The sequence below is a fragment of the Nicotiana tomentosiformis genome, chromosome 1 (genome assembly GCF_000390325.3).
Source record: "Nicotiana tomentosiformis chromosome 1, ASM39032v3, whole genome shotgun sequence".
Classification (NCBI taxonomy): Eukaryota; Viridiplantae; Streptophyta; class Magnoliopsida; order Solanales; family Solanaceae; genus Nicotiana; species Nicotiana tomentosiformis.
Genome location: NC_090812.1, coordinates 99,254,160 through 99,271,337, shown reverse-complemented (window position 1 = coordinate 99,271,337; position 17,178 = coordinate 99,254,160). Strand labels below are relative to the sequence as shown.

Below are 17,178 nucleotides of genomic sequence, written 5' to 3'. Positions count from 1 at the left end.
TTATGCGTTATAAAATTTATTTATCATTCAAAAATGTTAAGTCTAAACTTGAAATAATACGTTAAAAGATAAATCTGTGAAAAAGTTTAAGAAATATTTATAAATTACATTACAATAAATATTTATATGTATAAAATATTTTTTAAAATTATATAAATGTGCTATCGGGTTGGTTTGGTTTGGTTTGGTTTCGGTTTGACTTTTTTAAGTTAAAACTAAACAAAATCATTTATGGTCGGGTTTTATTTTTCAATACCAAACCAAATCAAACCAAACTACATCGATTTTTTTTTTTTCCGGTTTGACTCGAATTATCGGTTTGGTGCGATTTAGCGATTTTTTTAATTCCCACAAGAAAAGAATACGAAAGGTTATCACTTAATCATGATTAATTAACTTTTTAATCTCATTTTATTACTCCACTTAGCCATAATAAGTAAACATGATTTAAGCATGCACATATTTGTGTAGATTTTTCCAGGGTTTCTTTAATTTTATTTTAGCTTTGAAGTCTAGAAGGAAATATGATTTAAGTTGATTTCAATGCTTCAAGTTGTAGACTTCCAAGTCTAAAATTTGACCAAGCAGGCAGCGTTTCCCTTTGGAAATAAGTTAGCAATACGATATCTGGTTGACCAATCTTTCTTCCTCCCCACATTCATTTTTTCCCAAATCAAACAACACAAGGTAAAAACTTTATGATTCAACATCATCTTCATCACCATTTTTTGCATTTCTCTCAACAAAAAAAGAAAAATAATTTCAAAAATATTAAACATTATTCCCATGCCCAACTTTGAAAAGTGAGTTAGCCAGCTACTCCTGCTACTACCTGTATTACTACTTTAAGTCATTTCCTTTTTATGTCCTCTCTCAAGATCCAAAAAACATCCACTTTTATGTTCTGTAATTCTCAGTCTTTTTGCTCTGCAAGTAAGAAGTTTGTTTGTTGTACTTGTGTACATTAGAAAGTTTGTAACTTTTTGGTGATGGGTTCGAAGCCGTGGCTACATCCGGCTCCAACCTATCGTATTTTGGAGACGTTTTGGGACACAGATGATGATGCCCCAGGTCCACGTTGTGGTCATACTCTTACTGCTGTAGCCGCTACCAAAATTCATGGTCCAAGACTCATCCTCTTTGGTGGCGCCACTGCTATTGAGGGTGGCAGTGGTGCTGCTCCTGGCATACGTAAAATTCTTCTCTTTTACCCTATTTGCTTTGTGACCCTTTTGTCTAAAGATTGAAACTTTACTGTTTCTTGGACTGATACTTTGCTTAATTGGGTGTTAATCTTGATTTTAGGGCTGGGTGGTGTAACCAATTGTGTTCATTCCATATGATGTTTGCCCTTTTTGTGTAAAGATTGAAACTTTGCTGTTTCTTGGACTGATACTTAGCTTAATTGGGTGTTAATCTTGATTTTTAGGGCTGGCTGGTGTAACCAATTGTGTTCATTCATATGATGTTCTTACCAGAAAATGGACCAGGTGTGTTTTCTCTACTTCTCTAATTCTTCTAGGATCTGCAGAGCTAAGTGTGTTGAAGGGGGTTCAATTGAATCCCATTTGTTAAAATATTACACTGAAAAAATAGGGTAAAAACAAACTTTTTTTTGTATATATGTGAATTGTTGAATCACCTTGATAGTTAAGTGTATTCCCTCTCTATGCAAGTTTGTATTTTTTTTGAATCCCCTTGTTAAAATTTCTGGCTCCGCTACAACGTCACTCTTTGTGTGTGGTGGGGTTTAAGGGAAGTTTGGAATCTAAATGATGATAGTTTCTTAATGGTGGTGATACTGATTTCATGCTCTTCGAATTAACCAGAGTTAGACCTGCTGGTGACCCACCTTCACCAAGGGCTGCACATGCGGCTGCGGCTGTTGGAACTATGGTTGTATTTCAGGTGATCAGAAAGCTAAATTAAAGTATTATCGTTTTTATTTTTATTACTAAAATGATCATTAGAAACAATAACTACTACTCCATATCTCTTGCTGTTTTGTTACTAGGGTGGGATAGGACCGGCAGGGCATTCAACTGATGATCTTTATGTGCTTGACTTGACTAATGACAAATTCAAGTGGCATAGGTTAGCTTCTGGATATGCAGTTGAATTTCATCTCCTTTTTTTAATTATTGTACAGCTCTCGGTCCATGACTAATTACCTCGTTTGTTTCTAGAGTTGTTGTTCAAGGTCAGGGTCCTGGACCGCGGTATGGCCATGTAATGGACTTGGTTGCACAAAGATATCTGGTAACTGTCAGTGGCAATGATGGTGAGCAAATATTTCTATGAATTACTGATTGAGCAGGTTCTTTTTCCTATTACCTTATCAGAAGATAGAGTTTGCGTTCTTTCAACTCTCAACATAATTCACTGCAGGCTGTATTCATTATGACTATGAGCAGATGAGATATGCTACATATCTTCGAGCCCCCCCCCCACAACCAACACACACACACACAAGTTTGGCCAACCAAAAGTTGGAATCACAGAGAAGCACTCTAGAGAATTAGGGTTTTAGGACAAGTCAAAGTAAGAAAAAACATATATGCACTGGCTAGTTTTGCCGCTCTCCCCTTCATAGAAGAGGAATGAAGATGTAAGAACGAAAGATAGCCACTAAAGTAAAATGCTGATTTTATAGAACATTTATCAGACCAACAATGTTATGAGAGAGTGAACATTGGCCTCTTAGGCCCAAACATAGTCATAAGATGAATGTCCTAGAAATGCAAATGTTAAGATTGATGCGAAGTAATACAAGATTGGGCAAGATTAGAAATAATAAAGTCTAACAGATGGTACAACTGGCAACCATGAAGATGTTGGAGTCCTACATTGGTTGAGGGCATGAACTGTTGTCTTCTTATTTAGTGTTGGATAATTCTCACCTCATGAGCTACTTTTAGGATTGAGTTAGGCTCAAGGTTCATTTTTTTAACATGGCATGAAGGGTATGATCCATCCCTATTCTTGGTTTATCGAAATGTTGGGGTCCTATGTTATGGTGTCCTTGCTCCAAATGTCTAATTTTAGGCGCGCGCGCGTGTGTGTGTGGGGTGTGTGTGTGTGTGTGTGTATGGGGGGGGGGGGGGTTAGAATCCTACACTGGTTGAGGGTATGGATTGTTGTCTCCTTATATGATTTTCGGCAATCCTCGCCTCATTAGCTAGCTTTTTTATAGAGCAATAACTAGGTTTTGGGGGTTAGCTTAGACCCAAGATCTGTTTCCTAACCAGGTTTATGGAGAAGACTGCATTGGATAGTTTAGCCATGACTTACATAGACCTCCATATGCTCCAGTACGTATGAAATGTTAGTTTAAAAGGTATTAAAAAGGAGATGAGGTATGAGTAAAATCACTTGAAGGAGAGTTGTCTCAAAAGACTTAAAATCTCTAGGAACCAATGCATATTTAGCAAAGATCAGAACACAATGGAAACAAAGTAGGAGCATGATGCAAATAAAGGATTTGTATAGGTGATACGAACTAGTTGGGATTATACTAATCGTCCATGTGGAGATAATTGTGAGATTTAGAGAACCTCTCATTGCCTTAAGCAAACTATTTTATTATTCGAATGAAATGTACCTAAATAGAGCAGAATTAGTATAGACAATTCATATAGTTGACCTTAATTGATTTGGGATTGAGGCGTAGTTCATTGATAGATTGCTTACTGACTGACTATGTAGTCATAAATAGAATTATCATATTTGGAATAACATTATGGATAGTTATGTCTTGATCTAGCTTAGTTTTCCACGACTTTACTTCAATGGTGTCATAGCATGATCTGACCACATTTATTTTTCCTAAAATCTCAGTAACAGTGTGATGTATCCATAACAATGTAATTTTGAAGATTAAAAGCGCATGGTTTATCACAGTTTTTAGGCATACCTTAGGAGCAGAAAAGAGACAGCAAAAAGAAATATGCAGTGGTAGCATTACTTTATCATCTCACAGTCAAAGGATAAACTGTTAAAAAATTTACCTTTATAAAACCCTGTAACGTGACTGATAAAAGATGATTGGAAGACCTCTTTTCCTTAGCTGTCCTAGACAAACATCCATTGTTTTGGATCAAGTTGACTTGATTGAATAATGCACGTCATAACTCATTCTGCAGCTTGCCTTTCAGATGGATTGAGAGTTCTATGCTGAACATATATATGCTGCATGAAATTTCCTTCTCAAAAAACATATATGCTGCATGTAGTTTATAGCTCTCTGTTGCTTAGCCCTCGTATATATTCTATATGTTTAATTTTCACTGATTTCCAGGGAAAAGAGTTCTGTCTGATGCTTGGGCGTTGGATACTGCTCAGAAACCTTATGTGTGGCAGAGGCTCAATCCAGAAGGCGATAAACCGTCAGCTAGAATGTGAGTCTCCACTGTTTAATCTCAGTTCCAAGTATTCTTGGTAACTTCGAGGGTCTTCCTGGTTGGTTTTTCTTGATGTTATTGTTGTTGTTAATGTACTATCATTAGATAGTCCAATTCATGAATTTCAGACAAATAGATCTTCTATATCCATTGAATACTACCCTATGTTCATGCTAAAAAGCTGTTCTGGGTTGACTATAGAAGCGTTTCTCAGAAACTAGGTGACAAATGATAGACGGGAGTAACAAAAATATTTACTCTTGAGGTATTGGCGTACTTATTCATCTATGAGCTTATGCGAGGATCCTTTAATTCTGAGCAAGGGCTTGAGTCGCTTGACCCATTTAGGACTTTCTCCTCTTTAATCTCTCTGTTCAGATCACTGATCACCCATGTGTCTTCTATTCATACCTTGTCACCGCGTTGGGCATAAAATGCCACTTCGCAACTTATGGCGTTCTTTCAATTCTTTTTATTTTATTGCAGAAGCACATATCCACTTTTTATATATCTCTTCCCCATATGCTATGAAAATGTGTTTCTGTCCTCGAAATTGTCCATTGAAAACTGTCTGGTGCTGCTATCTCGCAGTTATTATTTACTCTGTCATACCTCTCTGAAGTAGTTGATCAGAAAATGTCTTTGACTTGATACCTCCACCAAGATTCTGCTTCCAACATAATTCTCTCCTTCAATCTTACCACAGTAGACTTCTTTTATTTTGCCTTTTCAATCTACGGTTGCTTCTCTCTCTCTCTCTCTCTCTCTCTCTCTCTCTCTCGCACGCTCTTTCTCTCACTCTCTCTTGTTCTTTGTACTTATTATTTGTTCTTGGTAGCCTACATACTCATTCATGGTGTGGTTTTCTTACTCATAATGGTACTGAAAATTTATGTTCTCTTAGGTATGCAACAGCTAGTGCTCGGACCGATGGCATGTTTTTGCTTTGTGGTGGGAGAGATGCTTCAGGCACGGTAAGTAAGTTGTTTATATAGTCATCAACATTTAGACTGATAAACTCTTCCACTGGCTTGTTTCCTGCTTCAAAATAGCGAGTTCTTTTTAGCTGATGCTCACAGTTTGTTAGATTTTTAACATTATTTTGAAAATGGCATTCAAATTGTGTTATGTTTTGGCATACAAAGGAAAACTAAAGTAGCTGGTTTTAGGTGTTTGTAAGCTCAATCTTCTTGGATATGTAATTGTTCTTTCAGCAGCTGTTAATGCAACTAATAGTCCTAAATGAGGATGGCCTCTGTTACTGTTGGTTACGACCTGGATAGTGCTTTTGATATGTAGCCTTTAGATGATGTGGTTGCTGATTCCTGGATGTGCTTCCATGTGCAGCCCTTAACAGATGCTTATGGCCTGCTTATGCATAGGAATGGTCAGTGGGAGTGGACTCTTGCACCAGGAGTAGCACCATCACCGAGGTATCAACATGCTGCGGTGAGTACTACTCCCTCTGTTCTATTTTCTGTGTAAGTGTTTGACTTCAGAAACTAAAGAAGATTTTTGACATGTAAGCTAAATATATGCAAACTACCAAAATTATCTTTCTACATGTCTTTTCATCTTTTCTCTCCTTAAAAAAGAATGAACTTCTATATCAAGTGGGTCCAAACAAGTCATATCGTTAAGAGTAAAATGGGGACGCTAAGATTAAATAACTTCCAAAAAGAGAAAGGTGTCATTCTTTTTGGGACAGACTAAGAGGAATGAGTGTGGGAGTAATATTTCTGCAGTTTGGGTCATGTCTATCCTGTTTGCCTCCCACGGTCCACACTTTTTCTGAAAATTTTTGAATATCATTTTTGCCGGTGATCAGGTATTTGTTGGTGCAAGATTGCATGTTACAGGAGGTGTTCTTAGAGGTGGACGTGCAGTAGAAGGTGAAGCAGCTGTTGCAGGTAAATGTGGGATTATCCTTTGTGCATAATTTGATTGCGTATATATTGTCAATGGGATGTCATTAAATCTTTTCAATTTTATTGCTTTTAAAAGTGTTGGACACAGCAGCTGGAGTTTGGCTAGATAGAAATGGCCTGGTAACCGCTTCACGTGGTAGCAAGGCCCACGCTGAACAAGATCCTTCTTTGGAGCTTATGCGTCGCTGTCGGCATGCAGCTGCATCTGTTGGTGTTCGGATATATATCTATGGTGGTCTTAGAGGAGGTAATGAAAGCCGCAGGCAGATGCAGATTTTAGACTGTTCGAATGATGTCTATTCTTCTCCTTTTAATAACCACACTCCCAACTAGTAAAAAAGCTTCAACTGGTTAATCTCTGTACACTTATCTTGCAGAATGCTCGATCTAGTGATAAATGTATTTACATGAGTTAAGCTCTGAGAAGGTTAGGGTTTCTATAAAGGTCTGTGTGACTAAGAGTCCGTTTGAATTGGCTTAAAAAAAGTGGCTTTTCCGCATAAATAGCTTTTAAGCCAAAAAGCAATAAGTTGGGATTGCCCAGCTTCTTGCTTTTGGCTTGTTTTAAGCAATTTTTAAATTATTTTAAGCACTTTTTGACTTTGCCAAACACTGGGAAAAGCTAAAAAGAGCTTAAAAGCTTATTTGACCAGCTTAAAAGCCAATCCAAACACCCTCTAAGCAAAATTCTTCTGTTAGCACTCCATCTATAAAAGGATTGTCAAATGCTCGGAGTTTATTCACTTTCAGCAACAGATGTGATACAATGACTTTTTTCTTCTTTTTTACGTACCCATAAGAAATCAAATTTTAGACGGAATTTACAATCATTAGTCCAGCATTAGATAATTATTGAAGAGAGCGATGAACAATGACTTGGGAAAGGTTAGCTAAATTTAAGGTCATATGTCCTTTCTGAAGTAATAATAAGCTAGCTAGTGAGATCTTTGGTTTTAAATTCATAATATTTTTGTAAGAGTGAGAGCAGATTGATGTCGTACCTAAGAGATGAATTTGGCAAGTCACATGCACGGATATTTTATGTTGGTAGAAGTAGCATTTTGTACTCTTTTTGTCCCAATTTGTATGACACTTCGATTTTAGGACCTTCGAAAATATTTAAGGTGAATTTACAATGATTACAAAGATTAAAATTCACAGATACATTTCAGCTTTAACCAGTGGTCAAATGTCTTCACTGTTTTTTTTATAAAGTAAATTGTATTAATCAAAAGGGAGAAAAAACTCCCGCATACAAGAAGTATACCAAAAAGTAGAGAATTTATATCGAACATGATTCTCTACAAAAGACGCGCAATCTTTTACACAAGCAGGGGCTATATGTGTGCACCAAAAAGCGATCAAAGATAAAAGACTATTCTTAAGATGTGAAAACGGAAACTCAATCCCATCAAAAACTCTCCTATTTCTCTCTCCCCAGACTATCCACGTGAGAGCTAATAGGGCGAACTTCCACGCCTTTTGCTTGCTTCTTCTACGGAAACCGGCCCAGCTATATAGCATTTCCTTTACAGTGTTTGGCATCACCCATTGAACACCAAAAAGATTCAAGATTGCCCTCCACAAACCCCAGGACACAGGGCAATGCAGCAGAAGATGATCAACTTCTTCCCCTGAGCTTTTACACATGTAGCACTAACTAACAAGTGTAATTCCTCTCTTTCGCAAATTTTCAGCTGTCAAGATCACTCCCCTCGCTGCTAGCCATGCAAAAAAGCACACCTTCGTGGGCGCCTTAGGAATCCAGATCGATGAGTATGGAAAAGTAGCCTCCTCTCTCGCCAACATACTCTGGTAAAATGACTTTACGATGAACAAACCATCGCCACACAACCCCCATCTCCAAAAATCGCAAGATGGATGGGGCATGTCTTGCCTGTATAGCAGTGCCAACAAGTTTTGGAGCTCCGAAATCTCCCAATCTTGTATGTTCCTTCTAAAAGAGAGGTCCCATACTACCCCCTTCATGCTCCTTGCGAATCTGTTGGACCATCAATTCCTTCTGGTTTGAAACTCTGAAGACGTGGGGAAAGAGACCCTCAGAGTATCCTCTCCACACCACCTGTGATTCCAAAAACTGATTCTCCTTCCATCTCCCACTTTGTAAGTGATGTTGCCATAGAAAGCTTCCCAGTTCTTCATGATGTTCCTCCACATGCCACACCCAAATGATGCTGTGATTGCCTTGTTCCTCCAACCCCCTCCCGTGGAATCATACTTTTCTACTATGACCTCCCTCCATAGAGCATACTTTTCTACCCCGAATCTCCACAACCACTTCCCCAACAAAGCTATGTTGAATACCCTAAGATCTTTTACTCCAAGTCCACCTCACTTCTTTGGGGAAGTGACTGTCTGCCAATTCACTAGATGAAACTTTCTAGTTCCATCTGCCGCATCCCAAAGAAACTTCCTTTGAAGCCGCTCCAGTTTTTTTGTGATGCTCGCAGGAGCTTGCAACAGGGACAAGTAATAGGTAGGGATACTCGACAAAGTGCTTTTGATAAGCACTTCTTTACCGCCTTTTGACAAGTACCGTTTCTGCCAGCCTGCTAATCTTTTTTCAACCCTTTCAATGACTGGATTCCAAACCGTAGTATCCTTATGCAAAGCGCCCAATGGTAGACCCAGGTAAGTAGTGGGAAGAGAGGCTAACTTGCATCCGAGAACATGAGACAAAGCATCAATGTTAGCAACCTCACCCACCGGGAAAATCTCACACTTGCCGAGGTTGATTTTGAGTCCTGATACTATCTGAAGCCACTGCAGTACCTGCTTTAGGCAGGTCAACTGATCCATATCGGCATCACAGAAAACCAGGGTGTCATCCGCAAAAAGCAAATGATAGACTCTTCGGGCACTGAGCACCCCGATCGGAGCTGAGAATCCTCTCAAGAAACCTCCACCCGCCGCACGATCCATCATTTTACTCAGAGCATCCATCACTAAAATGAATAGCATGGGGGATATGGGGTCACCTTGCCTGAGACCCCTAGAGCTGCCAAAGAAACCACACGAGCTACCATTAACCAGGACAAAGAATCTGACTGAGGAAAATGCAGAACTTGATCCATCCCCTCCATCTTTCCCCAAACCCCATCCGCTTCATAATGAAGTCCAGGAACTCCCAATTGACATGGTCGAAACCCTTCTCAAGGTCCAACTTGCACAGTAAGTCGGGTTCTCTATTTTTCCTTCTGGAGTCTACAAGTTCATTTGCCACCAGAGCAGCATCCAGGATTTGCCTACCTTCCACAAACGCATTCTGGGAGGACGAAACAGATACGTCAAGAACCTTCTTGAGTCTGTTGGAGAGCACTTTAGAAATAATCTTGTAAATGCTCCCCACGAGACTGATAGGCCTGTAGTCTCTGATACAAGATGCGCCTTCCTTCTTAGGTACAATAGTAATAAAAGAAGCATTGATACTTCTCTCGAAAGCACCATTCACGTGGAAGTATTCAATGGCTTCCATCAACTCCCCCTTAATGGTGTCCCAACAGAGCTGGAAGAAGGCCAAGGAGAAACCATCAGACCCGGGGGCCTTATCACCAGAACAACTCGACACAGCATCGTGCACCTCCTCCTCCTCGAAAGCTCTTTCCAGCCACTCACTGTCTCCCTCCCCTATGTGGTTGAACTTTATTCCCCCCAAAGTAGGCCTCCAACTAACTTCCTCTTTGTATAAGTTCTCATAAAACCCCACTATCGCCCCTTTTACCTCCTCATCTCCCTCAATCCTCACCCCATCCACAACTAAGGACTCTATGAAGTTTCTCCTTCGATTTGCAACCGCAACCCTGTGGAAAAACTTGGTATTCGAATCCCCCTCCTTTAACCAGAACGCCCTTGATTTTTGCCGCCAACTAGTCTCCTGAGCTATTGCTAACTCGACTATTTCCCTCTTAACCTCCCCCAATTTCGCTTTCTCAGATTCATCTAGCTCCCTCGACCCTTCCCCTCTCTCTAATTCCCCCAATTCATGCATAAGCTCCCTCATTTTGACCTCTACCCTCCCGAAGACCTCCTTATTCCACCTAATAATATCTCCCTTGAGCAATTTGAGTTTCTTCGACAGACGGAATGATGGTGACCCTGATACCCCGTAGCTTGTCCACCATTCTTTCACTTTGTCACCAAATCCTGGCACTTTCAACCACATGTTCTCGAATCGGAAGGGAGCACGCACCCCCCTCCCTCTGCATCCATCTAGCAAGATAGGCAAATGATCCGAAGTCAGCCTAGGTAAAGGAATCTGCAGCACATTTGGCACCAGCTCATCCCAGGAGGGCGATATCAGAAATCTATCAAGTCTAGACCTTGAGTTGGAATCCTCCGCCCTGGCCCAAGTAAACCTTTCCTCTGACAGAGGAAGATCAAATGAGAAAGTGATCATTGATGAAGTCAAAAAACTCCTCCATGGCCCTCGAAATCAGATTACACCCTAATCTCTTATCCGGGAATCTAATAGTGTTAAAGTCTCTCCCTAGAACCCATGGAATGTCCTATTCCCCCATAATATTGGCCAGTTCCTCCCAGAAAGACACATTGGACCCTTCCCCTACCGGTCCGTACACTTCCCCAAATCCCCACTCCACCCCACTCACTCTATCTTTGACGAGAGTTGCTAAAGAAAAAACTCCCTTCCTAATCTCCTTTACCTCCAAACTTCTATCATCCCACATAAGTAGAATGCCCCCGGCACTTCCCGTTGCTGGAACCCAGTCATATTTCACCCAACTACCTCTCCAGACACTTCTCACGATCGCATCCGACAAAACTTCCATTTTGGTCTCCTGAAAACAAACTAGGTTGGCACCACACTCCCTAACTCCCACTTTGATGATGGCCATTTTTGTTTGGGTCATTCATTCCCCTCACATTCCATGAAAGAATCTTAACTTCCATAAGTAACAATAGCCCCCATTTCCTCACCCCCCTAGCCGAGGTCCCTTTCTCCCTGTCACACACCCGGCCCCTTCTCTGATACACCACTACATCCCCTAAGTTATTTTGCTTAACACCTTTACCCAACTCTCTCCCTGCACCTTCGTAAAAAGACTGTTGTTCAATCTCCCTCAACAGTTCTAGCACCCTATCTTCCTTCCCTTCAAAAGAAACACCTAAGAACTTCCCAAAGTTTAATAGTTTATCCTCCATCCAGAAGGACATATCCCTTTCTCTAATCCGTGACGAAATTGGACATGCGTCTTCTGTAAGTACCTTTTCCTTGCCCCTACCGGAGGAATGCAAGACCATAGCATTGCTAGCAATAAGAACTTTAGGTGCCGGGTGGATCTCGTCGTTTCCTTGAGAGGCACCAACCTCTGAAATTAATGCCTCTCTGGCAAGGTAACGTGATGGAACCCTTGGCGGCATATTAACTGGTATTACTGGCCCGCTTCTGACATCAGTTGGGGCAAGCGCAGCAATCTCCCCAGAAGAGGAAGGAGCTTGTATTGTAACCTCAGCACAGGGGGAGATGAGGGGGCGATGGAGTTGGGTCCATCAGAGGCGGGGGCCGTGGAATGACACCATCAGCTTTAGCCGGTGCTGCCCCTGGAGCAGTGGCCGAAGAGGGGCGCAGGTCACTAGTGCTTGGTGAAGAAATACCACTGTGTGAGGCATCATTGACAGAAGAAGAAGGAGCGACGGCTCCCATATGCTTAGGAGCCTTATCAGACGCAGCTTGATATAATCTGGGCCCCTTGGGATCAATTCTAATAGAATTGGGAAAAGTTGCTTGGCCTATGTGTGGAGGCCCAGGCCTATACTTGCTGAAATCTTGCCCGGCCCTATGATAGTTAAAAGAGGACCGGCCCATTCTGCCTTTCCAGCCCGCATCACTAACCCATTCACGTCTTTTCCTCCTGTTAAAATTTTGTCTTCTTCTCCCAAATTCAAACCTCCCGTCTCTTCTCGATCTAACGTCTGATTCCGGCTTAGTCCACTGATCCGGTGAGCCCTCCCCTCCCCTCAGAGACTAATTTCCCCTCCCCTCCCTTCTAATAAATGTCTTCACTGTTACACTAACTTATCAACTACTACTTTCATATTTTTCTTCTCTTGTTAGTGCTGACTTTCCTTGTAACACTCCGTGCTCCATACTTACTATGTCACATAAAATGAGATGGAGGGAATACTTGTTTGCTGTAGGAATATTAGTTTTGCAAAAAAAAAAAACCAATATTCCTACATCAAACAAGTACCCCCTCCATCTCATTTTAGTTTTGCAATGAATGTTATTGTGGAAAGGACCTTCATATGGAACCAAAAGAACCTCATAGTAAGGGTGGTCTATGCTTTTGTTAGTCGCATGCTGATCAAGATACTCACTGGATCATTTGGTTTCACGGTGTTCTTAAATCAGATACTTTGGCTGCAGATACGCTTTTGGATGAATGTCTGATTGCAGAAAATTCTCCATTACATTCTGACATCAATTCCCCAGTCTTAACATCTGAGAGAGTCCCAACCGTTGGCTCTCCAATGTCAAACAACTCAAATATATTAACTCCAGATGGAAAACCAGAGATCCACCCATCTGGTGGGTTGAGGTAATATTTCGCTGTTATCTCTAGTTCTTGATATCATTTTTCATTTAGCTCATCCTCATTATTTGAAGCGTTGCATTTTAACAGCATGGATAAAGATTCTATGGAAAAATTGACCAAGGATTTTGCTGCTGAAGCTGAGGCTGCTAATGCTGTCTGGCAATTAGCGCAGGCTGCGTCTGCCACTCCTGAAGAAACATCCGTCTCAGACGAGAGCTCTCAAGTTCCAGACACCGGTTCTGAGGGTAGCGACAGTGAGTCAGCTGTCCGCCTCCATACTAGAGCTGTATGTACTCTGCTCTTTCGTCTAGTGTTAGTTTATTTTGGCAGGCGGCGAAATCACTTTTCTAATACTGCAGGTTGTAGTTGCAAAAGAAACTGTTGGGAACCTGGGGGGAATGGTGAGGCAATTGTCATTGGATCAATTTGAAAATGAGAGCAGACGAATGCTTCCCTCATATAATGATATTTCAAATCCAACAAAAAAATTCGCGCGGCAGAAATCACCTCAAGGATTGCATAAGAAGGTAAGCCCCAGCAAGCTGCAATTTCTTTTTTTCTCAATCCTTAATGATTTAACAACAGTAATCTCTATTTGTTATATTCCTTTTGCTGATCTTTACTTGTCGGAATATGTAATCTTCTGTTGCTGTATTGCAGATCATATCCACTTTGCTTAGGCCGCGAAATTGGAAAGCACCTGTTAATAGAAAGTTCTTTCTCGATTCATATGAAGTGGGTGAGCTTTGTTATGCAGCTGAGCAGATCTTCATGCATGAGCCTACAGTACTTCAATTGAAAGCTCCTGTCAAAGTCTTTGGTGATCTTCATGGACAGTTTGGTGATCTGATGCGGCTATTTGATGAATATGGATTTCCTTCAACTGCTGGAGATATTACGTAAGTCTGATCGAAGCTTGACCATTAGGTTTTTCATTTGTAGTAGCCAGACTGCTCTGAACAATTTCAACATAAGCTTGCGTTTCAGTTTCTAGCATGCTTCCCAAATCTAATTATCTTAACTCTGAACAAAGATGAGTAAAGGAAGTAATTATGTTAAATTTGAGATAAGTTGAAAGGAATCTGAAATTTAATTTGTCCAGGAAAGTTTATTCATCCTTGTCAAAATCCTTCTGCAGATAATCAGCCATATACAGAAGTAGTAGTTGTAGTAAAATAACTTAGGGGAAGAAAATCTTCCATGATCAGAGTGTAAAGAATGTCTCCTAGCACCAGCAGTCAGCGACAAACTTATAGATGACAGCTACCCCTGCCAAAGAAAGATTAGTTTGCCTAGCATATGATATGATAGCTTAAATAATTGGGATAACTCCTCCTTAGCTTAAAGTGTTAGTTGGATTCTGTGGAATATCTCCTATTTGACTCTAAACCTGCTCATAAGTTCATGGGTGCGCAGCTTCCTAATACTTTTTTACTACTTAAGTATCCGGACAAGTGTTCGTTCTTTGGCCTTAGGTAGCCTGTTAAAGGAATTATTAGTTGGAAGTCTGGAATACTGTACTTTTGATATAGTTTTACCACTATTGTTGGTTTTGCCAAACTAAATTGCTAGTAATCCATATTCTCCAGCTCTCAACTTTGGTTCAACATAGGTAGAACAACGGGGGATGTGTGGTAGGCACACATCAGAAGTTCGAATCCTGGCTGATGAACCAAGTCTGGTATTTAAGAGGTGGTTAGAGGGGTGGGTCCCATTATCCCCCCGAGTTTCAAAGCTGAAAACAATGAATCTCTGGATTCTTACCACACACAAAAAAAAAGTGAATCCCCAGGTCGATGTTGCAAGTTCTTTATCCCTGTCACTAAGTAGAAAATCCAGTGTCTAGATATTTATATTTTGCTGACCAATATGCCGAAGACTGTTAATTATCCTATTAAATACTATTTCTTGTGCCTGAAAGATCAATGTCTTGATTCCTAAGGTCCGCCATTATTTGCAAGATTATTTTTGCTATAATTTCATCGTCTATAAACTAAGAAGTTTGATGTTTGTCTTTCTGAGGCTCGAAAGTTGTTATCACTTTGTAACAATCAAAAGAAAATGTTAAACAGTTTTGAAGCTTTTTAACAATTAATGAAATATTTACTATTGTACTCTATCTCCCGTTATCAACTTCTCTAGTGTCTGATGACACACTGCTTTGTGTGTTTCAGTTACATTGACTATTTGTTTCTGGGTGATTACGTTGATCGAGGACAGCACAGCTTGGAGACAATCACTTTACTCCTAGCTCTGAAGGTAATCCTTGACTTGTCTAACATGGTACTTTGCCTGTCATGTATTGACATCCCTTTATTTAACCAAATCGTTCACTTGTTCTAAATTTCAGATTGAATATCCAGAGAATGTACATTTGATAAGGGGGAATCATGAAGCTGCTGATATAAATGCACTTTTTGGCTTCCGTATTGAATGCATCGAGAGAATGGTAAGTTATAATGTCGAATATATATCCTTAAAATGTATTGGGCTATTCTGATGTAAGACATCCATGTAGGGAGAGAGTGATGGGATCTGGGCATGGACGCGTTTCAATCAGCTTTTTAACTATCTTCCATTGGCTGCCCTCATCGAAAAGAAAATCATCTGCATGCATGGTGGCATAGGGAGGTCAATTAATTCAGTTGAGCAGATAGAAAAGATAGAGAGGCCTATAACAATGGATGCTGGTTCGATAGTCTTAATGGATTTGCTATGGTATGTTGCTTTTTCAATACCGTCTGTCAAGCATTCAGGGAAAGATTTTTGTCATTGATTTTATTTGCAGGTCTGATCCCACAGAAAATGACAGTGTAGAAGGATTAAGACCTAATGCCAGAGGGCCTGGTCTTGTAACATTTGGGGTATGTCACGCTTTTTTTAATTGATTTCACCAGTTCAACTAGATAATTGATAGTAAAAGTTTCAGACAGCCTGCGATAGATAAATCATTTTAAGTGTTAAATTTCTTAATTCTGTGTTTTTCATCTTGTATGGTCTTCACTGAAATTTTTTCTTTTCTTTTAAACTCAATTTTTATTTATTATTCGTGATTTGATCCACCATATTACGGATTAACAGAAGGATGCACATGTCTACTATCATATGGGACCTTATATTTTTCATGTCAAGTTTCATTTACAAACTACAATGTGATCTTACGACAATTGTGGCTTTCACAACTTTGCAGCCTGATCGTGTTACTGACTTCTGCAAGAAAAACAAACTACAGCTGATTATAAGAGCACATGAGTGTGTTATGGATGGATTTGAAAGATTTGCCCAGGGGCAGCTGATCACTCTTTTTTCTGCCACCAACTATTGTGGTATGCATTAAATACTAAAGTTTTTTTCTTTCCCATGTATTACAGTACGCATTCTAACCAAGAAAGTACATTCAGGAACCGCCAACAATGCTGGTGCTATACTAGTAGTAGGCAGAGGGTTGGTTATTGTTCCAAAGTTGATCCATCCTTTGCCTCCTCCTCTTCAATCCCCTGAAACGTCTCCAGAACGAGTAATGGAGGACACTTGGATGCAGGTACTAATATTACTTTATTTTTTCCTATTTGAGCAGACATTTTATTTTACAATTGTCATATTGTTTCCTACTGAGGTGTACTTATAGATGTTCTTTGTCTTTAGGAACTCAACATTCAAAGGCCGCCTACTCCTACTAGGGGTCGTCCACAACCAGATCATGACCGGAGCTCACTTGCCTATATTTGATGCCCAGTCGTCTATTTTGGATATTTCATTTTGCTCTATTGTGGAGTCACAAATTCCGTTGTGATGCATTCATAAATTGCTTGGAAATTCAGCACAGATCGACCATGTAACTATTTCCGTACAGTCTACAGAAGCCCTGTTGTATTCTACAGATACTAGTCAGAAGGCATCCAACATGTAACATAGCTGGAGAGGTAGAGGTTTAGCTGTTAAAGAGAGTGAAAAATTGATATAGATTAATATTAATGAAGTTTAAACAGGGTTATTTATAGAAAAGGGAGTATTGTTAGCAGAGTGCTAGGTGTTGTGATGTAAAAAGCTACGGATGTGTTTTTTCTTAACTTAATTATCAGTGTGGCTTCCCTGTAAAATATTATTTCACTGAAATTAGAAAAATCATCTACGTCGACATGTACCAGATCATGTCGCAGACCCTTTAAGGTTGAAATATTTGGGTTTCAATCAATAAAAGTATTCAACTGCCTGAATTTTTAAGTGTTGCATTACTTGGTACAGCTACCTCAGAAGCTAATTGTGACAAGCTAG

General features: G+C 40.0%; 1 protein-coding gene across 2 annotated transcripts; it reads left to right on the top strand.

Moving 5' to 3' along the window:
• Nucleotides 1-605: 605 nt before the first annotated feature.
• On the top strand, nt 606-17,120 carry LOC104089816 (serine/threonine-protein phosphatase BSL1). Of its 2 annotated transcripts, none has more exons than XM_070188391.1 (21): nt 606-687; nt 1,430-1,490; nt 1,830-1,908; nt 2,015-2,094; nt 2,187-2,281; nt 4,298-4,397; nt 5,305-5,374; nt 5,748-5,849; nt 6,229-6,310; nt 6,405-6,575; nt 12,735-12,906; nt 12,991-13,189; nt 13,263-13,430; nt 13,564-13,802; nt 15,078-15,162; nt 15,254-15,352; nt 15,422-15,621; nt 15,692-15,767; nt 16,094-16,229; nt 16,305-16,444; nt 16,549-17,120. In XM_070188391.1, exons 3-21 carry the CDS (start codon nt 1,894-1,896, stop codon nt 16,630-16,632), a joined length of 2,313 nt encoding a protein of 770 aa, XP_070044492.1. In that variant the 5' UTR covers nt 606-687; nt 1,430-1,490; nt 1,830-1,893; the 3' UTR covers nt 16,633-17,120. The 2 variants fall into 2 exon arrangements, with proteins under 2 accessions (XP_070044492.1, XP_009593091.1); XM_009594796.4 differs by lacking the exon at nt 606-687 and adding an exon at nt 702-1,191.
• The last annotated feature ends 58 nt before the right edge of the window (nt 17,121-17,178 follow it).

What these genes read in the sequence shown, in the direction of transcription:
- LOC104089816 (XM_009594796.4), top strand. Translation starts at nt 990, where the DNA reads ATGGGTTCGAAGCCGTGGCTACATCCGGCTCCAACCTATCGTATTTTG. An exon ending in TGGTGCTGCTCCTGGCATAC is followed by an intron (nt 1,192 to 1,429) that starts GTAAAATTCTTC and finishes CTTGATTTTTAG; the next exon opens with GGCTGGCTGGTGTAACCAAT. An exon ending in TGGAGGACACTTGGATGCAG is followed by an intron (nt 16,445 to 16,548) that starts GTACTAATATTA and finishes CTTTGTCTTTAG; the next exon opens with GAACTCAACATTCAAAGGCC.